Source organism: Neophocaena asiaeorientalis, unplaced genomic scaffold (assembly GCF_003031525.2).
Source record: "Neophocaena asiaeorientalis asiaeorientalis breed wild unplaced genomic scaffold, Neophocaena_asiaeorientalis_V1.1 scaffold443, whole genome shotgun sequence".
Taxonomy (NCBI): Eukaryota; Metazoa; Chordata; class Mammalia; order Artiodactyla; family Phocoenidae; genus Neophocaena; species Neophocaena asiaeorientalis.
Genome location: NW_020171808.1, coordinates 104,472 through 128,060, shown reverse-complemented (window position 1 = coordinate 128,060; position 23,589 = coordinate 104,472). Strand labels below are relative to the sequence as shown.

At 44.8% G+C, this 23,589-nt stretch overlaps 1 protein-coding gene across 1 annotated transcript in view; it reads left to right on the top strand.

The window, feature by feature from the left end:
- The window catches only part of ATP8A2 (ATPase phospholipid transporting 8A2), a 391,847-nt gene that overhangs the window by 276,535 nt on the left and 91,723 nt on the right, over positions 1-23,589 (top strand). Inside the window, exons 27-29 of the mRNA XM_024753564.1 lie at positions 4,876-4,950; positions 11,864-11,986; positions 13,947-14,025. Of these exons, the coding sequence (XP_024609332.1) occupies positions 4,876-4,950; positions 11,864-11,986; positions 13,947-14,025 (277 nt within the window). The remainder of the gene's footprint in view (positions 1-4,875; positions 4,951-11,863; positions 11,987-13,946; positions 14,026-23,589) is intronic.

Here is a 23,589-nt window from a genome sequence, read left to right as displayed (position 1 = left end):
GGAGGATCCCACATGCCGCGGAGCGTCTCCCAGGAGGGGGGGGGCCCGGGGCCCGAAAAAAAAAAAAAAAAAAAAAAAGCTATCCCTTTGTGTGTGTGTTTCATAAAAAGTGAGATTTCCTACATTTATAAGTGGTTTTGTGTCCTGTGATCACACTGCCCGTATATTCTTTCCCTGTTTTCCTAACAGCTTGTTGGCATGTTCTTTCTTATTTGTAGGAACTCTTTATATAGTAAGGAAATTAGATCTGCACAGACGTTACAAACATATGTGTACTGTTTATGCATCTTCTTTCAACTTTATTAATATTTTTTGCTGTGGAAATGAATTCTTTCAAATTTATTCCTCTTTATTAATATTTTTTGCTGTGGAAATGAACTGTTTCAAATTTATTCCTCTTTATTAATATTTTTTGCTGTGGAAATGAATTGTTTCAAATTTATTCCTCTTTTTGTTTGATTTCTGAGTTTGTCATACAGAGTCAGTTTCACATGCAAAAAATAACTTTTTTTTCCTGTTTTCTCCTAACGCTTTGAGTTCGTTTTTTATGGTTAAGTGTTCAAGCCATCTGTGATTAGTTTGAGTATATGGAGGGAGACCACAATACTATACAGGTATAACTTTTCCTATACAGAATGGTAATTTATTATATGTTAAAGGGCATTTCAGCAGCGTGAGATAAAGGTGGTTTATTAACCAAGTGTTGTTGACATAGTTGCCTCACATTTGGGTACAAGATAATGACGCTGGGTCCATACTTGGTGCTTGCAGGGAAGCAGTGCAGGGCCACTGCAGCTCCGTGAGGAAAGGCAGTGACCTCAGAATGGCAGGCGAGGGCCTTGTCCACTCTAGGGCTTTGTAAGTTAGGGTCACGAATTCAATCTTATTCGAATAGTGTTTCTTTTTCACATTTCTCTTGTACTTAGCATATATTTGGGGGTTTATATTTTTATCCATTCAGCATTTTAAAATGTATTATTAATATAACACATATTTGGTATTACTTCTGTCGTCATGTTTCATGTTATGTTTTCAGCTCTTGATGTTTCCTTGGTTTCTACCTTTTGCTGAAATCCTCTTCATGCTTTATTTCCCTAAGGACTTGTGAACATTCACTGCTGACTTCCGGTGTTGTCTACTGTACCCGAGAAACATGAAGCCAACTTGACTTTTCCCCTCGTAGGCTAATTGCTTTTTCTGCCCGAATATATTAAAAAACTGATCTTATAAAATTTTAAAACTCATTAATTCATGTATCAGGGTTTGTGTGGTTGTTGATCTTTTGGTGGCCGTTGTTTTGTTTCCTGGAGACAAAAGGTGTCTTCTCTATTTATTGGCTGATTAAGGTTTTAGAATATTTCAGGAATTTTTCTTCTATTATATCTTCGAACATTTGTTTCTATGCTTTTTTTTTATACCTTTTTAAAAATAAATTTATTTATTTTATTTATTTACTTTTGGTCGCGTTCGGTCTTCGCTGCTGCATGCGGGCTTTCTCTAGTTGCAGCGAGCGGGGGCCTCTCACCATTATGACCTCTCCCGTTGCAGAGCACGGTCTCTAGGTGCGCGAGCTCAGTAGTTGTGGCTCCCGGACTCCAGAGTGCGGGCTCAGCAGCTGTGGCACATGGGCTTAGCTGCTCTGTGGCATGTGGGGTCCTCCCGGACCAGGGCTCGAACCCGTGTCCCCTGCATTGGCAGGCGGACTCCCAACCACTGTGCCACCAGGGAAGCCCTCTCCTTTGTTGTTTTTTTTTTTAAGGTACACCTCTTGGGGTTTTTGTTGTTGTTGTTATCTTTGGAAGGCAGTCAGTTTCTCTTAAATTCAGTGTTAACTTTTGTTCATTGCTCAGTTTTCTCGAGTCTGCCCTACCCTACCCTGACTGGTTTCAGCAGTGTCCATTCTGGGTTTTATTTCCATGGCCTTAATCTGTCACATCGACCTTTCCTTATTTGTTTCCTTCTTTGATATCTTACACATCTTATTTTAGCTCTTGTTTCAATGAAAGGCCACATATTCTTTAGCTCTTTTCGCCTTGTCAGGAGCATTCAAAATATTTTTCTGTGCTTTGACCTGGTTCTTCCTGTGGAGATTGTTTCATATTATTATCATTTATTTATATGTCATATTCTTCTTTGTTATTTTTTGATGATGTCTAGGGGAGGGGGCTTCACAGTTTTTTCAGAACACTTTCTCATCAGTATGTCTCTTCCGCACTGGTCACCCATCACTTTGTAGTAATGACCACCTCCCTCGCCACCATTTCTTCTCCTCAGGTGACTTGGAGGCCTCTATGCCTCACAGGGAATTTCTGTGCATCACAGGTTTTCTGTTAGGTGAATTTGCATTTATTTCTTTTCACTTTGCCTCGATTGGTATCGGCTGAGTTGATTGCTCTCTTTGCTCGGTCCCGTGCCCTGCCATTCTCCTCAGTCACTTCTGGGGGGAAAAGGCATTTGTGTGCGCATTGCCCTTGAACTGCAGTTTGCCTGCTGTGTTGAATTGGACCAGGGACCTCAGCCATGACTCGTACCTACCTCTGTATCTCACCCTCTGAAGAAGAGCTGATTCAGCTCTTTCTGGGGTTGTTCCACCTCTTTGTTGGAAACCTTTTCCGTCGGAAGGTTTTGTCTTCTATTGACATTCTCCCTTGATTTGATCCTACTTCATCGTATTTATCAGCCTCTATTCTATGTCATTTGTAGTTTTAATTAAGGCTATCTCATAATTTCATTGAAAATAACTTTTCTATTTTCAATGGTTTTGCTGCTTTCTATTGGTATTAGGGAGGGGAGGACAGTAAAAATAGTACTACTCTACCTTCAGCAAAAGGCACCACATTAACTGAATTAAACAATGAAATAGTTGTGTTCACTAGATATTTATCAATGTTCTCTGTATTGTTTGAATAGGAGAATAGAAAAGTATAACACAATCTTGGGAAAATTAGGTTAAGACCCTTGAAGCACTTTATAAGTATGCTTGAATCAGGTGTGGATCTGGACTCTCATTGCACTAAAAGTTTGGTTGGAGTACTGATTGCTGAGACCTCATGTGATAGGGAGGCCGTGCAAATAAAACTGTTGTTTTAGGGATGGCTAATATTTGAATAGGTGTGGTAACAGCATTCTGAGTGCAGAGCAGAGCACAAACTTGTGATTCTTAATTCTCCACCAATATTTCTTCACTGAGAATAGCCAGGCCTCATGGGGACCTCTGGGGAGGTAGTTGAAATGAAGAGTAAGTAGGAGTGAGGAAGGGTTTTTGAAGGTCAGCAAGCTTATCTTAGATTTCGGAGGGATCCCTGGTAGTCCTTTGAATGAGGGAATGAGATGATGAAAGCTGTGCTAAGAAAACTCTATCTGGAAGTCGAATTGAGGTATTTCGTTCGATCCCACTGGGACATGGTGACTGAGTCCCTGTTTGTACCGAGCGTCCTACTGGCTGCAGTTGTGCAAATCTGGGAACAATTCCTGGCTCAGGAAACTTAGTCTGGGGGAGTCAAGAAACTGACTTAGAAAAATCTGACTTAGTAAAAATGTCAGTAGCAGAGTTAATCTCAACCCAGATTATTATGGGGTGGCTGTTCCGTGTTGCCAGAGTCCTTCCACGGTAGTAATGGATTCAGTCTGTCATGATATTACACCACTAAGGTGGATTCTGTGATTAGCATGGGGTACATTAAAAGACTACCCCACATCACCGGGATCCTGCTGTATCATATAAATTCAGCTGAATTTTAAACAGCGGCGTTTTGTATCCTGTATTTCTGTATTTACTATTTTTCTAAATCAGGTTTCCATTCAGCCTCCTTATGGCTCGCCCATCTTCTGCTTCACTCTCACCACCTCCATATCTTCTCCTAATTATACCTGGTAATGGTTCCTTCTCGAAGATAATTTTTTTCTTTTATAAATTTATTTATTTTATTTATTTATTTTTGGCTGTGTTGGGTCTTCGTTGCTGCACACGGGCTTTCTCTAGTTGCGGTGAGCGGGCTTCTCATTGTGTTGGCTTCTCTTGTTGCGGAGCACAGGCTCTAGGCGCATGGGCTTCAGTAGCTGTGGCACACGGGCTCAGTAGTTGTGGCGCACGGGCTTAGTTGCTGCGCGGCATGTGGGATCTTCCCGGAACAGGGCTCGAAGCCGTGTCCCCTGCATTGGCAGGCAGATTCTCAACCACTGTACCACCAGGGAAGTCCCAATAATTTTTTTTTTGTCGTTCATGTCCCTGGCACTTTGCTCTGCAGTTGTTTTTATGTCAGTCTTGCCTAATCAATTAGAATTATGGTCTACTTGAAGACATAATCTGTACTTAATTTATTTATACATCCCATGTTACTCCAAAAGATGATTTGAGCATGTTTCTTTCCTATTATTGTGTGTTGCCCTTTGCTGAGGTGGTGGACATTTGATTAAGGAGGGTCAGTATTTTATGAGCTAAGAACACACATGACCAACAGAGGAGTTTCTGTGGTTTTTTATTTATTTTTATCTATTTGAAAGTCCTACAAAGATAAATCATATTTATCGAGTCAACTTTATAGGAGAAAGAACATGAAGTTGAGACCCTTCCAGTATTGAGAAAGTGCTGACACAAAACATATTAGATGTAAATTAAACATAAATTGCTTTTCTGTAAATATGTACGTGCTACCCCTTAAAGTCGATGTACGCCTTAAATTTTCGTTAAAATATTGGTATTTGTGATACTGGGAATCTGTATTTTATGAAAGAGCAACGCCTGTGACCCTCTGGCTCTTTATCTCTCGGCAGCTGCGTCCAGCTGGTGGTCCACATTCCCCACTACGCCTTCAGTGAATGGAAACATTTAGGTCAATATTGATACAAAACTTCATGAACTTTTTTCTCTTTCAGCTTTGGTTCGCCTTTGTTAATGGATTTTCTGGGCAGATTTTATTTGAACGTTGGTGCATCGGCTTGTACAACGTGGTAAGCAGTCTCCGTTTCTCTCTGATGGCATGCAGAACTAAACTGTTTGTGTCTGGGAAGTGTATCTAAGTCCCTCATCTGCCTCCATGGCAGGCAGCGCAAATACATCTTTAGGGCCTTTGTTGCTGCCCCACATCCTGCAGAAGCCCAAACTCTCCACACGTGGTTTCAATCAGAGGAGATCATGCTTGAATAACCCCATGAAATTATTAACCCATATATCTTGAAAATAGACCCTTGTTACCTCCTGACTAAATGCCTGGGCAACATTTCCATGTTTTTAGCTCAAGAAAAAAATTTCTGAGCTACGTCTAAACTCATTCCACTCCATGATTTTATTTCTGAATTCTTAAACATATGCGAATATACAGTGTGTTACCTGGTGTCCTTTTTGTCCTTCTTAAAAGCGTATCTGTCCTTGTGGAAGAATGTTTCCTCCCACAGTTAGTGCTAAAATAATGAATTCTGACTTCCAGCTCCCATGGCGAATGGTAATCTACTTATTTGGTGTTTTTCATGATTTTAGAGCTCTGTTTTCATTACTTGACTGTAATGAATTCAAAAGCTAGAAATAAATATAAACTATAGACTAACATGACTATGTCTTTTTTTATGACTTAGTCTTTTTTTACTGGCAAGGGGTCTAGCTTGGTGCTGTAGAGACCCGAGTACGCCACATTTCTGGAGTTGCACTTTCACCCCTGTTCTGGACCCTAACTCTGACATTCTCTGCCCTGGGGGAGTTTATACTCTGAAGCAGCCATCATAGGTAGACATAGATGGAAGTTACCAGACATACGATGAGATAAATCGTGGTGCTGTAAGTATTTACAATTTGTATATACATTCGTGGCTGGCTATTCAAATCGTCCATTCTCAGACTCCTCCCCCCCCCCACACACCCTTTTTTAGTAGCTGCTGTGCTAGGTGTTATGTATAAAATGCTGCATACGACACGTTGCTTCAGCCCTGTGTAGCTTGACGGGTTAAGAGGGTCACACGTGTAGACTAAGATCTTGGGTTTAGGCAGCATTCAGAAGATGGTAAGTGTGTTACTCACTACAAAGTACACTAGTACATTTGTTGCTAATAATTATGCCCCCAAAGACAGAACTGACAGGTGATGAGAGCAGGGCTGAACTGATGGCCGCTTATCACGTATGCTTGAAAAGCTACTCTGACCCCCTACCACACGGAAAGGGGCTCCAGGGCCTCCCCTTGGACAGATGGTTAACTTTGCAGGACTTAAAAGTGTTTTGAGTAGGTTAAAATCATGTGACCGTTTAGGGGGAAATATACTGACCGCTCCATCGCGATTCAGTGTTGGGAGTCAGGCCAACCCAGGCCCACATATGTACTTGTAATTAGAAGGCTGAGACCTAGGAGGCTATGTTTAGCGCTAAGGACTGAAATGCATGTCACTGGTTACACGATAAAAATGGATTTTAGCCCTCTTCTCACGCTCAGGCAGGAGTGCTAGGTTCTTTCCTTAGCACCCTGCAGTCTCGGGCAGTTCAGATGCATCCAACAAGCTTGTACTGAGTGGCTATTACACATCAGATACCAATAGGCTGTAGGATGATGTTGGTCAAGATACGGTCCCCAGACCACCTGCATGAGAAGCACCAGGATTTCTTTGAAGATGCAGATTTCCCAGACATCATCCTAACTTAACAAAGAGTTTCTCAGAGGTACTGAGAAGCAAAACAAAAATTTAAATAAAACTTTCTAGCAGTGGTTACCCACATTAAAGTTGAAGACCCACGATGACCTCTGATCCCTAGGGTTGGGGATATGTTTTATACCCTTTGTATCCTCCAGGTGAGAGACGATATGGCAGCAGAGAAGTGAATTCCCAGGTGAAATGGCCCTGTGACCACGGGTCCACAGTACCAGTGTGGGAGACGGTCACCAGGGAGCGGTGGCAGAGTTGGGACAGTCAGATCCAGTGGGGTCAGAGGGTCAGTGGCCTCCACAGTCAATCACTGGAAGGACCAAAGCTTTTGAGGACTTGGAAGTCTGCCCCCATAGCAACTGTCTTGGTAACTTTTGGTTGAAATAAATAGAAACCTAGAGAAGAGTTGCAAAAAAAGAGTACAAAGAACGGTATACCCAGACTCATCAATTATTGGCATTTTGCCTACCATATGCGTCTCTCTCAAGACACGCACACATGTGCGTACGTAGGCTCGTGTGCCCACACACTCCAACACGTATATTTCTGAGCCGGTTGGGAGTCAGTTAAGACATAATGCCCATACTGTTCATCCTTTAGTGCATAGCTGGACCATTCTCTTCCATAACCACAGTGTAATGATCAAAATCATGCAATGTAACATGGATACAATACTACTGTCTAAGCCCTACTACCCCGTATTCCAATTTTGTGGTTACTCCTCTGTTTAGCCTTTGCTTCCACTCCAGGTCCCTCCACAGAGACCCAGTGCAAGAGGTAGTTTGTGACATCTGAGACATTGCTACTGACCCCTCTTCTGGGCTGGAGTCTCCCTTGCCATTTTCTTTCTTTTTTTTTTTTTTTTAACATCTTTATTGGAGTATAATTGCTTTACAATGGTGTGTTAGTTTCTGCTTTATAACAAAGTGAATCGCTTATATCCCTTGCCATTTTCTGCAAGCAGTATTGCTTTTTTCCTTTTCGGTACTTAATGCTTCATGTTTGATTCCCCAAGCCAGCTAAAGTAGAAAGTCATCGTTTTCTCAGTCTCATTCTCAGAGCAGATTACATAGCATTGAAACTCCTCCATCTCCCAAGGTCATGAATCAATGCCGTCCTATTAGATGCTCGTTATATCCATAGTCCAATTTCTACATCATTTTAGGTTATGAGTAGAATGAGACTAAAGAGGCTACCAGTGACAAAAGCTACCATGATCAAATGGATTTTAACTACATTTTATCCATTTTTTAGTGAAGAGATAACTCTTTTTAACGCTGTTTCAGAAAATATCTCCTCCTTAATTTTCAAGCCAGCAGAATTTGAAGAAAACTGAGCCAGCCTTACTTATAAATATAAAAATTGTAAATAAGGTATCAGCAAATAGAATTCAACGTTGTATCAAAAGAATAAAATATTTGACAAAGAAGGATTTATTTCAGGAATATAGGAGGCTCAAAATTTTTAAATGTTTCTAAGTATCACTGTATCAGCCAAAAAAAGAAAAATGTGATCCCATCAGTAGATGGTGCAAAAGGCTTTGAGTCAATTCAGCTGCCCGTTCCAAAATAAGGACTCTAAATAATATAGGAAAGAAAGAAGTCAATTAACTATAATGCAGGCTGTTTATAAAAAAACCAGTAGCATATTGCCATAAATGGTAAAATTCTAAAATGATTTCATCTTAAATAAGAAATTAGTCAGGGATTCCTGCCATCACTGTATAACTCAGCATTGTTTTGGAATTTTCAGCAACTACTAAGAAAATTAAATAACTATTACAAATACTAGGAAAAAGTAAAATATTTCTGTGCTTATACAAATATATGCACCAAAAATGGCCATGTTAAATATGTTCATATATGACTGTACCTCTAAAAAACCCAAAACATACCAGTAAAGAAATACTAGGATTATAAGAAAATTTGATAAGGTGGCCAGATTCATAATAAATATATAAAAACCCGTAGTTGTTTTCTGTCCTGGCAGTCACTAGCTTTTTTTTTTAATTCTAACAGTGAGCGCTTAGAAATGCAAGGAGAATAGTAATTCCTTTCAAAATAGCAATTAGAATTATACATTTCATAGGAATAATTTTTATAGTACCTCCATGAAAAACACCCCAAATCTTACCTAAGTATATGCAACAAGATTTAACCAAATGGAAAGTCATACTATTTCCTTGTATGGGAAGACTTAGTATCATAAAAAACTTAGTATCAACCCTTCCAAAATTAGTATATAAATTTATGTGATTCCATATAGAATCCCAATGGATGATTGTTTGGGGGATGGGGGGAGAAGGGAATTGCATAAAATGATATTAAGGTATGAATAGAATTAACAGGCATCTAAGAATAAATATGCAAAGCATGTTCAAAAAAGACCAATCAGAAAGGTAGACTTACGTGAACATCTGACTGTACTATAAAGCTGCCATAGCCACATCAATGTGGTACTGACAGAGAACTGGACAGATAAGTCAGGGAACTTAGCACTAAAGTTGGTGGTCCAGGGAAATGTACATTGTTTAAAAGTAAGAGTCAAAACTTAGGTTGATACTAATTTTTCAAGCTGGAGAGTATTAAATAGAATATAGCAAGCATTGCTGACAGGGAAGCAGGGAGAAGATTGTTGTCCTTTCTGAAGGGAGAGATAAACAATGGGAACCTTTTCTGAAGGCAGCCAAGCAGCATCCTCTAAAGTTTAAAATACATGTATTTTTTTACCCTTACAGACCTGCTTTTGGGAACCTTTCGCATAGAAATAAAAGATAAAGGATAGATGTTACAATATGTTCTAGGTGTTTATTACATGATGTTTGTGGCAGTGAAGAACTAGAAATAACATGAGTGCCTGTCCATAGGTGACGGTTGAAAAACTATGATCCATCCATACTATGAAATATTATGTGAGCGTGAAAAAGGCTGCTTCGGGGTCAAACCCAGGGTACTTGGGGACTTCCCATGGTGTATTGTTTAATGAGAAAAATAAGATGAAGAAAATGTGTTTGATGTCTTGTTTCTGTAACACAAATAATGATCCCGAGCAGTGTGTGTGTAGAGGGGGAAGGGGTATGCTACAAGCTGGGTGAGAAATCTGGTAGGTTGTTAGCCTGGGGATGTGATGGGGGAGAGGATTTGAAGTGGGAGGAAGGAGGACGTAAGTGAAAAAAGGAAAAGAAAAAATAAAGCTGGCTGTGTAAAGAGTATGCAGATAGCTTCTTTAACCAAACGGTGAGGGCGAGTTTATATACTGAGTGTGCAGAGCTTTTGAGATGCTTGTGGGGTGCTTTCCTGTAGCGTTTGTTATTGTGAGATGTGAAGGCCACCACTCGGGATCTTGTTCTCCCTGAAATCTGTAGAACATTGACATCCCAGGGCTGTTTTCCTCTATGCTCCCGGGTGAAGATGGAGCTGCTGGTGAGTTTTATGGGCCTCACCCCACCGCAGCTCTAGTTGCTTTATCCCAACAGACTTGGAAAAGGCTGACTCCTCTGGTCGGATGTTCAGGCTCCTGGGAACTGGTGTGCAATCAGAACTCTCGTAGAGACACACATCCAGTTCCCACGGCCCTGAGAGCTCGCTGGGCTCGTGGGTACAGACTTGCTTAATGCTGATGCAGAGCAAAGAGCGACCCGTGCACACACCCAAGGAGAAGGTGGTCCTCGGGTCTGCCACACCGCCTGGGCTGGATGACATGCTTGTTCCAACCCTCTTCTTCAGCTATGTCACACGCTATAGAGGACAGGTAAAGGTAACAGTCTTAGGAAGCACCGTCCAAGGGGCTTCCCTGGTGGCACAGTGGTTAAGAATCCGCCTGCCAATGCAGGGGACATGGGTTCGAGCCCTGGTCTGGGAAGATCCCACATGCCGTGGAGCAGTGAAGCCCGTGCACCACAACTACTGAGCCTGCGCTCTGGAGCCCGTGAGCCACAACTGCTGAGCCCGTGCACCACAACTACTGAGCCCACATGCCTCAACTGCTGAGCCTGCACTCTAGAGCCCACATGCCACAACTGCTGAGCCCACGTGCCACAACTACTGAGCCTGCGCTCTAGAGCCCACGAGCCACAACTACTGAGCCCATGTGCCACAACTACTGAGCCTGTGCTCTAGAGCCCGCGAGCCACAACTACTGAGCCCACGTGCCACAGCTACTGACCCCATGTGCTGCAACTATTGAAGCCTGCATGCGTAGAGCCCGTGCTCCGCAACAAGGGAAGCCACTGCAATGAGAAGCCCACACACCGCAACAAAGAGTAGCCCCCGCTCGTCACAACTAGAGAAAGCCTGCACACAGCAACGAAGACCCCATGCAGCCGAAAATAAATAAATAAATTTATTTTTTTAAAAAAAGGGAAGCACCCTCTGCCCAAGAGCTGGGAGGTGATTCTGTCTGCATCCCAGCCTTGTCTTGTGCCGTGTCCCTAGCTAACCGCCATCCTGAACATACTAGAGCTTCCCCACAAACGTGCTATCCGTGTTTGTGCCTCAGAGCTTTGTGACGGGTGCTCCTTTCATGGGGGTGCTTCCCTCTGCATCCCTCCCACCAAATCCTGCAGGTCCAGACAGGGCAGAAGCTGTTGAGTCCAAGCATCCTTCCTTGATTCCCCGTCTCCTCTCCCCCAGGAGTGATTTTGCAGAGTGCTGTGTTTTAAGTTTGTTCTATGCCTGTTGCCAGCTGCCCCATCCCCAGCTCTGCAGCAGACGGAGTTCCTAGCAGTCAGGGACCTGCTTCCTTGCCTCTCCCTCCTTCTGCTTCTAAATCTCTCTTTCCCTGGGGATTATCACAATACCTGGCCCATCATGCATTCCCCTTAAAAGTCCATCGAATGAATAAGTGGGTGAAGTACATAGTGCTTCCTGAAATGTGAGTGTAAAATCAGGATGGAAAGTTGCACACGGGGCCTCAGCACTCACAGGAAAACGCTGCCACACTGCACAGAGCTCACCACGGCAGGATTCTAAGTCACAGCTCGTCTACAGAGGAGGGCAGTTGTTACTGGAACAGACTTCTTGGCTAATCAGATACTTAGGATGTTGTTTTTAGCGTTCATTAGGCAACAGTTTAAAATGGTCTTTCGTTTGTTTGTCGGGAGGGTGTCTGGGGAGTCGTGAATCATTGAACCTCAGGTTTGGACTCAGTCGAGAGTTAAGTCATCGTCGCGTAGACCTGAACCACCGGGACTGCGTGAGTGGAAGGGTCTCTGGTGATGGCTCACTGTTGTCTGCGCAGATTTTCACGGCGCTGCCCCCCTTCACTCTGGGCATCTTCGAGAGGTCATGTAGCCAGGAGAGTATGCTGAGGTTCCCGCAACTCTACAAGATCACCCAGAACGCCGAGGGCTTCAACACCAAGGTAAGCCACGCGTGCACAGGGCCCCTCGGAAGGCACAGGTGCTGTGTCCTGTCCCTCAGCGCCGGTACCTGCTCAGAGGGGGCGTTTGAAGGGTGGTGAGGCCCCGGGTCTCTCCCGGTATCGCAAGCACGGTGAATTCAAGCTGCCACATCGGGAAGGAAGCGTCCGTCCCTTCCTGTTCAGTAACGCCTTCTTCTTCCCTATGTGGGCCCCCCATGACCATGTGACCAGAGGCCCACACGCCCCAGGACCTGTAGGATCCAATCGTCCCCCACCCCATAGAGCCCTGTCGCCTGGCACGGCCCTCCCTCCATCACTGCCTGGTTCTCAGGGACAGGAATATGTCCCTTTAGCCGGTGAGGAAAGTTGGCCAGAGGTGAACACAGGAATCGAGTCAGGCGTGGGTATTATTTTCAGTCTGGTGGATCAGGAAAGAGAAAACATCTAGACAGACATGGAGTAGGCAGTCCTGAGATGAGCCTGGCTTAGGTGTTACAGGGGTCCCGCCATCAGGAGCGGCTAAGGAGTCTAGTGTGTCACTGACCCCCCAGCCACAGCTAGGAGGGCAGAGGTGAGGGCCCCCGGCTGGAAGGGGAGGTAGGTACCCGGCTGGGTCGGGAGGCAAAGGTGCCCACACGCCTGCATCGCCGTGTTTCCGTCTCCGGTGTTTGTGCAGGAGGGGATTCGGAGGCTGGAACAGAGGCTCGATGCCCAGCTCGGTTAAGACACCATGTGCCGGCTGTGTGTGATTAGCCTGCGTGGACACCGACCAAGGCTTTAGGGAGGATGCCACGGGAGTCCTCGGTAGAGAGCAGTCTCTGAAGGCTTCGTTTTGAGCCAGGTGTCGTGCTTGTCTTCCTTCAGGGCTGCCTCCTGTTTGGGAAAGCGTAGCAGGCGTGTCCACATCTGGAGAAAACACAAGGGGATACTGCTGGTTCTAGTGTGTTCCATGCACGAGGAGACGGGGCTGACTAATTATATCGGTCCTCGTTCACCATGGCTCTGTCGATGGGAAATGCGACCTGTTTATGCCGCATTGTTTACGTAAATCGTTACAGAGTTTGAATTCAAAGGCCGTGTGAGGAGAGAGGTAGGGAGAGGACCCGTCGGAAAGGTAGCCGAGCTGAGGGTGCTCGGAGACTGACCTGCAAGCATTTTGAAGATCTGGGGGTGGGGGGACAGGGGGCATACAGAGAGCAGGGAGAAGATAGGGAAAAAATGAACATTTAAAATAGGAAAATCCCACTGTCTTATAATTTCTCATTATTTTCTGTTGTCCCGTCACTACTTAAGATCCAACTATATATATATGACAATTCCCAGAACAATTTGTAGATTTTTAAATAAATTCAATCTGGCTGTAGTAATTCTGTCATCTCAGAATTAAAAAGATGAATGAAATGCATTTATGGAACTATAAGTTAGAAGAAACTAAACTTCGCGTTCTTCTGTTTGACCTTTCAGGTGTTAAAGAGAATTTTTAAAGTGTATGATATTCATCTAAATCCTAAAAACTGAACAATTGTACGGGAGGGATTTTAAGGGGTAAAACGAAAGAGTGAGCATGCCGTGTAGGAATTTACATTTTAAATGTTTTTCATGCTTTCAAGAGTATGGCTTCAGTCTCTTCCTTAACAGTTTGACCCAATACCCTTTCTCTGGATGACTATAAAATGTGGTCTTTCTTTCCGTTCTAAAGGAAATGGATCGTCATTTATTTTTTGGATGTGGATAGATTGTATGCTGTCCTGTTTATATGTGAATACCTCTTTAGGTCTTTGTACTAGAGTAATATTATCTGGAGATAGCCCAGTCATCTGTATGTAAAAAATTGGGGTTTTTTTCCGCCTTCTGGAGCTGGGCATCGCAGCCAGCATCCCTGACAATGAGGGGCTTGTTGAGCTACACAGAGTTCAAGAGTGTGGGCAGCTCCTGACTCCCCTGGTTTGTTTTCCCTTAGGTTTTCTGGGGTCACTGCATCAACGCCTTGGTCCACTCCCTCATCCTCTTCTGGTTTCCCATGAAAGCACTGGAGCACGGTAGGTAATGGCTTCGAGATCCAACTCGCAGCAGGTAGCTTTGCAGCCCCTCAGCGCCAGTTGTTCACAATTTTCTTCCCCAGTTCTGCAGACCCAGAGATCACAGGAACAAATTTCAAAAGAAAGGCATAGGAAACATCTGATGGGCTTAATAGCTTGTAGGTTTCACCCATTCTGGCTCTGAGAACCCATTTTCTTTCCAGTTGCCTGGAGAGTTTAAATACTAGGAATTCTAAACTTTATTTTTAATAACCATTTTTGAGTCAAGGATCTTGAAGAAAAGCACTGTCCTATAACGAAACATCGATGCCTCTTGTGCCCCAATTTGAAATTTTCTGTTAATTACTTGGACTTTCGTTTTCCAAGCCTGACATACCTCTATGCCAAATAACTCAAATCTCGTGAGAGTTTTATCTTATGCCCAGTTTTCCGAAAGTCTCCTTTCCTTGACGTACGCTTTTCAAGCAAACGTTTAAAGCTTGCTGGAGGACTGATTCTCCCTGTCGGTTTCAGTCTTCCCTAAGCTGAAGGAGGGGTTATTTGTTCACACTTCTTAATACATCCAAAATGTGACCTCTTAAAGAGACATACCTTTTAGTCTCAAAAAGGGAAAATGTGTTACAAGAATGCTACTTTTTACCCCTCTCAAATCATAATAATACCCCTGGGGAAAATCATTCCAAATGTTGACTAGACAAGGCCTTTCATTGTATAGAGAACCAACAAATAGAAAGTTTCCAAGCTTCTTTGTTTCTGTCAATGTTTTTCTGTGTTTCAAATGGACATGATTCATCCTTACTGACGTGCTTTAACCTGTCAAATGCATGCCCAACAAATGTGTTGTATACCCTGTGACCTCTTCTCTCAGTTTCAACCGATGCCCTTTTCCTTCAAGGGTCCCTAAGTCTCTAAATCAGAAAATACAATTTTCTGCTTCCAGCCCCACCCCCAGAGGGGCATTCTAATGGAATCGTTCTCTTTGAATGATAAAGCTTTCCTGTGATTCATCTTCACTAATAGTAGATTTAATTTCTTTTGAAATGGTTTTGTGAGTAAGGGCTTACAAATATAAGAGTGTTGACTGTGGTTTGTTTTAGAAGCTCTGACAGTTTGGTGATAAAGCAGCCGTCGTTGTATCAGGCTGGGCTGGGGATGGGAGGTAGTGTGTCTTGTGTGTCTCGTGAGCACAAGAACAGGTTTGGCAGGTGTTCTCTCGGCCAGGAGCCCAGCCTTTCATCCTTAGGAACAGACAGGTCCCCCCACCCTCTTATCTCGGCATAGACTTTGTCCCTAAATGCGCAGTGCTTGCCTTTGGACTCACAGAAGTTTGGCACGATGGTCATTTACTCGCCTGCTTCAGAAGGAGCTAGCACGGCCTGTTTTCAGCAAAGACGATGGTTTTCTGATCCTGAGTCGTGAATGTGTGCTTTGAGATTGTGGTCTGTAGTTTATGTTGGGATCATTATTGTTTACCTAGATTCCATCATGTAAATCCATTCATTCTCCTGATGTGGTCTGTATTTGAAAGGGGACAGACTCCAGACAGTTACTAATTTACCTAAGAGATATCACCAGATGAATTTCAAGTTGGTTTCTATCACCCTTACCTGCTTCCCTCAGATTAGCAATTTGCCAAGCAGCCAAAAGAATGATTTTTTTTCCCCATCTTTAAAATCGTTATCACCATCATTGTCAGCATCATTATTTCATCATATGCCTTCAGCACAGAGGTTTTCTTTTGGTTGTGTTGTAAACAGTAACCTTTTTTTTGCGGTACGCGGGCCTCTCACTGCCGTGGCCTCTCCTGTTGCGGAGCACAGGCTCAGCGGCCATGGCTCACGGGCCCAGCCGCTCCGCGGCATGTGGGATCCTCCCGGACCGGGGCACGAACCCGCATCCCCTGAATCGGCAGGCGGACTCTCAACCACTGCGCCACCAGGGAAGCCCAACAGTAACCTTTTGAGTGAAACTGTTGAAGGTGAAATAAATAGCAAACATTAAGTGTATTTAGCAAAGAACAACCGGAGGCCAGTTGGTGTTCTTGGTCACTGGTTGATGTCCTCTAACAAATGGAATGAATATTTTAGGATTAATTTCTAAATTCTCACTATTAATATACAGCGAAATGATTATTGTTCCTTAGCGCTATTCATTCACGTGATCCTTATGTCTGAGACACTGTGGTAGATTCTGAGGGTGGTGGGTCTCACCCTTCAGGGAGTTTGTAGTCTGGTAAGTTAGCGGGTAGTTCTCTCGCAAGGCAGAAAATCATTCTCAAGTGAAATACAGGTAAAGTGCTCTCGGACTGTAGAGGGCTGAGAGAGAGATGCCTTTCAGGTGGGATGATTCACGGCTCGTTCGAGGAGATAATGTGTAGCCTTAGCCTGAAAGTCCAGGCAAAGGGAGATGTGGAGGGTTAGAGGAAGAGGCAAACGAAGGAGAGCGATTCTAGACAGATGTGGAGAGCTTGAGAAGGTCATCCCTTCCAGGGTGGAAGGCAGGGCAAAGTTGGAGAAGGCAGGTGAAAGCTGGATTGCCGAGGGCTTGGAACGCGATGTTAAGAAATCGGGACTTGCTTTGGAGGCAGTGAACAGTCAGTAGAGCTTAGATCAAGGCAAGTATTGTGATCAGAGCAATTTGGGGGAAATGAATCCATCGTATCTCGTTAAGGCGAATGGTAGAAGGCAAACTGGTGGCAAGAATCCTAGTTAGGTTTCCTGATCCAGGGGAACCTAAGGAGGGTTAGACCCAGGGACTGGGAATGTGTTTAGAGAGGAGGGAGCATGTTTAGAGAAGAACTTGATGGGCAAAATCACTGCAGACCTAGGATGTGCCAGGCGCCGAGGGTGCGGTGGACATAAGAGCATGTCTTGGTCTCTGGGGGCTTCCATAAGGTCAGAGCTGGCCATCAGGAATCACACACATAATTGCTTCATGGCCAGTGTGCTGCGTCCTACAGGCTGCAGGGGGAGCTTGTAATACCGGGACACAGCCTAGTCCAGCGGGTCAAGGAAGCATCTTCTCCGAGGAAGTGATACTTAAGTTCTTAAAAGATGAATAGGGGATGATCCAGTAGGGCCGGGAGGTATGGGTAAAGGCAGGGAGAAAAAGCATTCCTGGCTGGGACCACGAGCACACAGGCCTGGTGCTGCCGAGCAGCTAGGAGAGCCCGTGGGCGGTGGCTCCCAATGGGGTGGGGGTCGGAGGGTGGGACTCGGGACCCCGTTCAGCCTCTGGTGAGCGTTTCCAGACACTGAGCATGGTTGATGAACCCGCCCACCGTCACCCTTTTCCCTATCCTTGTGCAACTATGAATCAGAACACGTCTGCACACATTTCCAGCATCCCCTCTGGGTCTGCAACAGCATCCCTAGTCGAGAGAGCTGTAGCATTCTGGGTGTTAGGTGACAGTCAGATCACCAAAACCCACATGGGGACTTTTTTTAGTGAAGGGTTTAAGGTAGGAGAGTTACACCATGGGACTGGCCTCTGAGGAAGATAAGACAACTTATCTTGTGTGGAGAAATACATAAGGTCTGGCAAGAGCGTGGGTTTTGTGTGTTTGTTTTCTCCAGGGGGGCAGACGGAAGTCAGAGGTGAAAATCAAGGAAGCTTGCAAGTTTGAGAAGAGCCGGGATATGGCAGCTGATTCGATAACTTACGTGTAGACTGTCCTAAATACAAATGCGCTCCTGTTACACTTTGAATCGCCCCTTAGAAGTATGCATTCACCCTTCTCCCAAAGAAGCGAAGAAGCGTGACACCAGTTTGAGACAAACTGGGGCACTTTCAGAGTATGGGGACCCTGATCTCACAGAACAGTGCCTTTGGGCCCCCCTCCAGCCCCAAGTCCTGCTGGAAATTGTCCATCAGACATGTGCCACACTCAGAGCCCTGAGGGGCTTTGCTGGACCAGGGGCTGAGGTCTGCAGAGTAGCTTTGTTCCATTGTTTCGTGCTCTGTGGACTGTGTCGCGAAGATGGTGGATTTTACTGGGAAATTCTCTCCGGTCTCCATGGAGACAGGCTTAGGTACGTGCAGTGCTGGTTACTTCCCAGCATCATTGTTGGGAAGAAACGTTCCTAAGAAGGTGTGAGCCTGTCGTTCATTCCTTAGGAAGCTTCCAAGAATTTTGCCTTGCTTATTTTTGCATGGTTTTGGATAGAATTTTCAAAGCATTCCTTGGCTGATGGAGTTGGTGATGATTCATTTCAAGCTTCAAAATACATTTTTCCACTCCAGCAATTCCGTAAATCAGATTTCTTCCAACCATCACAACCTTACGCTCACGGCCACGGCTGGCCTGTAGCTCCCACCCTTTGATCTGAAACATGATTTTAGGTTAAAACCAGAGACATCACCTTTGCAGGGACCGAAATTCATCAAGACCTCGGTGTCAGGCCACACTCGGGCTTTCCATTGGTGTATCCAGTCTGCATATTTGAGCAACCCTCCTTGAAGTGGAATGTGGTTATTGGCAAAAGGATGTCAAATCCGTTTTGATTTTAAAAAAAGGAAATTTTCAGATTTTTCTTGATGAAATTTAAGAGGGAGGTGATGGGAATATACTTACCAGCAGAGAAAAATTCCCGAAAAAACATTGTTCCTGACTCCTCACAGCACGCCCTCTGGAAACCATTCCCTCCTCTTTCTAGAAGAAGAAATCCCTGTGGATACTTTGAAATACCATGTGGATAATTATTGGCGCTAATTAAGCAACAGGGTCTCTGAACATTCTTGGAGAAGGCTATTTTATACTTTTTAGTAAATGTGCTACTGTAAGACGAGGCATGTTTTATAAACAAATAATAGTGCACGTGTATAAAATGAGATGTAGGGTACTTCTCTCTGCCTGTGCCATTATTGGGTCATTTAAGCTTGAATTATTTATGACCTATGCCTATTACTGTAAACTTGGCTCTTTTATATCATGTCAGTTTCATTTTCAGCTGAGTTGGGGCATGACTGCCATTGTTCTCGGAGATTGCTACTTCTTAAAATCAATTACTCATTCATTGAAAAAAAAAAGATAAGTGGGTGTGTCCTCTGTGCAGGTCAGTATTGGTAGATGGTAGCGCACATAACAGGCAAGTTCCCTGCCCTCGTGGAGCTTACACTGGACAAGGCAGGACTGAACAAAAAGTGTAACGAGAGGACAGTCAAGGTCAAATGGAGTGCATACGCAAGGACCACTAACCTGGTTCCAGCTTTAAGGATTGCCCCCCAGAGGATGTGACAGCATAGTTGAAGGATGAACAAGAACAAGCTCAGAAAAGAGTAGGGGGAAGGGGTTTCAGGTTACGGGAAAGAGCATATGGGGTGAGAGGCTGTGACTCCTAGTCAGAGAAGAGCCCTGTGGCTGGAGGATTGGGGAGCAAGGGACGACAAAGGATGGAGACCAAGGAGTCAGACCATTTCCAGCCTGTTGGGACAAGTGAGCCTTTTGTAGTATGAGTTTACTGGGAGCCATTGATGGGTTATAAGCAGAGAACCATGCATCTGATGAATTTTGGTGGGACCACACCGGCCGGGATGATTGTCGGCATCTGGCTGGTTGGCTGTTGTGTGGTCTTGTGTCGTGACCATGTCAGAGAAGAGGATGGATTAGAGAGCTGCTTAGGAGGTAGAATTGGAAGGGCCTGATGTTGCATCAATGAGTGCTTCCCTAGTCTGCCTGGTTGTACTGTGTCCTCAACCTGTCAGGAGAATCTGCTCTTCTGTCACAAAACTTACCCGTAAAATGCTATATTTTAAAGCATTTTAAAGTAAGGTACAGGAAACAATAGCCGGTATTTTCTTCCCGTTGCAAAGTCAGTGACCATACTGTATACCCATTTTAAGATCTAAGGTAAATGGAGATGATCCAGAGACGAGCATTCAATGCTAAATGGGACAGAAAAGGGGAGTAGTAACTCCATGTGGCCTCTGCATCTGGGAAAGCCACTGAGAGGACAGGGTGGTATGAACAGTCACAGAATCCTGAAGCACATACATGAAGTGAATGGAACTTGCTCTCTAAAAACGAGAAAGACAGAACACTCTGGAAGCTTCTTGGAATTATACAAATGAAACTATAGCTAGTGTATAAATCTAAATCACTAGTTGCTAACCCAGTCACTGGAGTACATTCAAAACCAAGTTTCCAAATTCAGAATGTCGTCTTCTGTTCTGGTTACCCTTAAACACGGTGAACTAGTAACGTCAAGTCCGCCTCATGTGCCTACAGCACTGTTGTTTGGAAACACAGAATGGGGCAGAAGGGCCGTTGCTTTCATGCACTCAAATGTTTCTTACGTTTCAGTGTCTCTCTTAATAAACTCTGAGCTACATATATTTTAAACAGTTGGGTTTGATGTAATGTTGTAAGAAGCGTGAGTCAGAGTTCCCAGATTTCACCCATGTAGCTCCTATTGGGAAGTTGAATCGAGGTGTATGAAGGTGGGAATAGCTGCTACAACAAGCAGCCCCCAAATATCAGGGCCGTAGTCCGGTAAAGGCTTATTTCTGCCTCGTGTACCGATCAAACGCAGAAGTGCATTGTACCTGGGTGTATTGACTATATGTTCTTATTTTCTGCATTTGTGATGCCCTGATACTTGGGCCCATGATCCTGGAGAGACTGTGCTCCCAGGGTTGGCTAATTCCTAGGGAGAGCAAACAACTATCCCACAAGCACGCCTTTGCTTCCCAGCCAACCATTCCGGCTCCCACACCCCCAGCCATCTCTGTACCTCACTCTCTCACACCAGGCCAATATCCCCTGCCCTAAATCACCCCCGGGCCAGGTACCACATAACTAGGGATCGACCTAAAACCCAGAGACTGTTGAAATTATTCACACTATCCAATCCTGAGCTTAAACAGTGTACCTACCCTGCTTTGTCCATTTTGTCCCGTGAAAACCCCACTAGAGGCTCTGGGCCATGCTCTCCCCTCCTGCCTCCTGACTGACCCTGGTGCTTTCCCTTGGCCCTGCCTGACACCCCATGCATCCTGTTTCTAGGGATCCGTGAGTATAAACTCCTTCACGATCGTCACGTCCCCGTCTGTGTGTCTTTCGACACCTGATTAAAACAAGCCCTAGTTATTCTCAACACACTGGCGCTCCATCTGTGCAGGGCCTCTGAGTTCACCCTCAGCCTTCACGTGGGGATGGGAGAGAGCAGGAGAAGGACTGAAGGAAGAGAAGGAAGCGATCCATCACTTCTGCTCACGTCTGATTGGCAAGAGCTAGTCATGGGGCCCCACCTAGGTACGAAGGGCCGCGGAATGTCATTAGACTGTGCTCCCGGGAATAAGAGTCTGTGCCTGCGAGGTGGCTGTTTGACATTGGCAGGCAGTCAAGTTCACTTTCCATCATTTTTACTTCCTTTTTCAAATCTATTTTTAGTAAACAAGAGTGAAAAAAGAGATTGAAATCTGAGTTTCATACCCTTAACTTTATCCAGCAGAAATGTCAGTAAAGAGGAGAAAATCCAGCAAAAGGCTTATATAACCAGGAACTTAACCCAGCACTGGTTATGAATGTAATTATAATCACTAACACTTGAATAAACTCTACCTTTTAGAAACTCTTTCCAATAGCTTATACCACTCTTTACCAAGAAAGGAAAAAATAACGTTTCTCTTTGTGAATACGTAGTGTTGGAAGCAGAAAGAATTGTTTCAGTTGTAGTACAGACAGTACAGACATTGGAGCGGGATTAATTCTAAGTTTATTTGGAAATTAGCTACTTGAAACTTGGAAGACGTTTTCACTCTTGATATTCATCTAATAGTAGCTGGTTGGCATCATACCTCCTCTGAGCCTCTGGAGTCTTAAGAGGCCCCAAGGGTGAGACGGGGGGGAATGGAGAGCCTGATTAATATTTTGGAATCAGGCCTGCTCTGAACTAGTGCTGCTGAAGCTTCTAGAAGCAAAAAGGGTGGGAGAAGGGAAACAGGAGGAACTTGGCATCTGCTCTGCAGCCAGGATTCTTGGCAGGTGTCCTGACGTGGAGGGAATGGTGCCACCTCCCCTAATTCTCCTGACGGAGTCCTATGTGAGTGAGATACCTGTGATTTTTTTTTAATATATAAAGTTTTTTATTTTTTTTAATTTTTAAAAAATTTTTGGCTCTGTTGGGGCTTTGTTGCTACACGTGGGCTTTCCTCTGGTTGTGGCGAGCAGGGGCTACTCTTCGTTGCGGTGCCTGGGCTTCTCATTGCGGTGGCTTCTCTTGTTGCGGAGCACGGGCTCTAGGCGCACGGGCTTCAGTAGTTGTGGCGCATGGGCTCAGCAGTTGTGGCTCGCGGGCTCTAGAGCGCAGGCTCAGTAGTTGTGGCACACGGGCTTACTTGCTCCGCGGCATGTGGGATCTTCCCGGCCCAGGGCTCGAACCCCTGGCCCCTGCCTTGGCAGGCGGATTCTTAACCACTGCGCCACCAGGGAAGCCCTACCTGTGATTTGGAATCCAGGCACTCCACAGATTTTTACTGCACTAAAAACACACACATACGTTCACCCCATCTGTTTTCCTGATTATTAAACCCTGTCCTCTCTGGGTGCACAGCACTATGCTGTAACTTAGTTTTCAGATTTTGCTTTTTGTCAGAGCCCTTTCTGAATACATTTTGTGGTTTAGCTGGGCCATGATGTAATGTGTTTAATGAGCATTTGATTTAAATGGCATCCTTATAAGATGTCATCAACCTAGCCCTCTGGAAGCATCTGAGGTAAGTTCCTTTATCATTCTGTTTAGAAAACGAGACATACTTTTGTTACAAACCGTGGGTTTTCCCACAGATATTTTCAGAGAGCTTTTTGCATGCGGCGTTTGGGGTCATCACTACTCACACGAGGGTCCGTGTGGGTTTGTCCCCATTGTTCACAACAGTCTGTTTTAGTGTCTGCGTTTCTAAACCTCATTTGGCTAAACCTATATCATGTCAGTCCCTGGATCCAACCAGATTTTGCAAATAATGTAAGTCTGATCGAGCAGGCTCAGGGGCTGCTTTGGGTCTGAGGGTCCTGAAGCCAAGGCATTGTATCGGCTTCTAAGAGAATGACTGGCTCTCAGGATGCGGCTTCTAGCTCTGGTATTTTGTAATAATACTTTCGATGTTATGGTCGGCACCATCATTATATTAGGTTTTACACCACACGTGGCCACAGCTGGTCATTCTAAATGTGACTCAGTGCTTTATCCGACAAAGCAGTTGGGAAACTTTCTCGCTTGTTCAGGTTCTTTACTCTGTGGAACTCCTTCCCTGGACTTTTGGTCCGGCACCGTTTCAGCTCTCACCTGGGTGGATGTGATCCTCAGCCTGCCAGGGCCTGGCTGATCTCACACGGTTCAGTGAAACGCCGGCGGTGCCGACGCAACAGGCCGCCGGATTCTCCTTCCCTCTGCCCTAGCTCTGCTGAGCCTTTGTGCGCTAGCGCTAGGTCTCCGTTGAGAAATGCTCAGCGTCCTGCCGGTTAACGAAGGTCTGGTGAGATCACCTGTCTCCACCTGCACGTTTGGTGGATCTCTTTTACAGGGACCTTTTTTAGAACCTGGTGTGGTCTGGCCCGTGCTGACC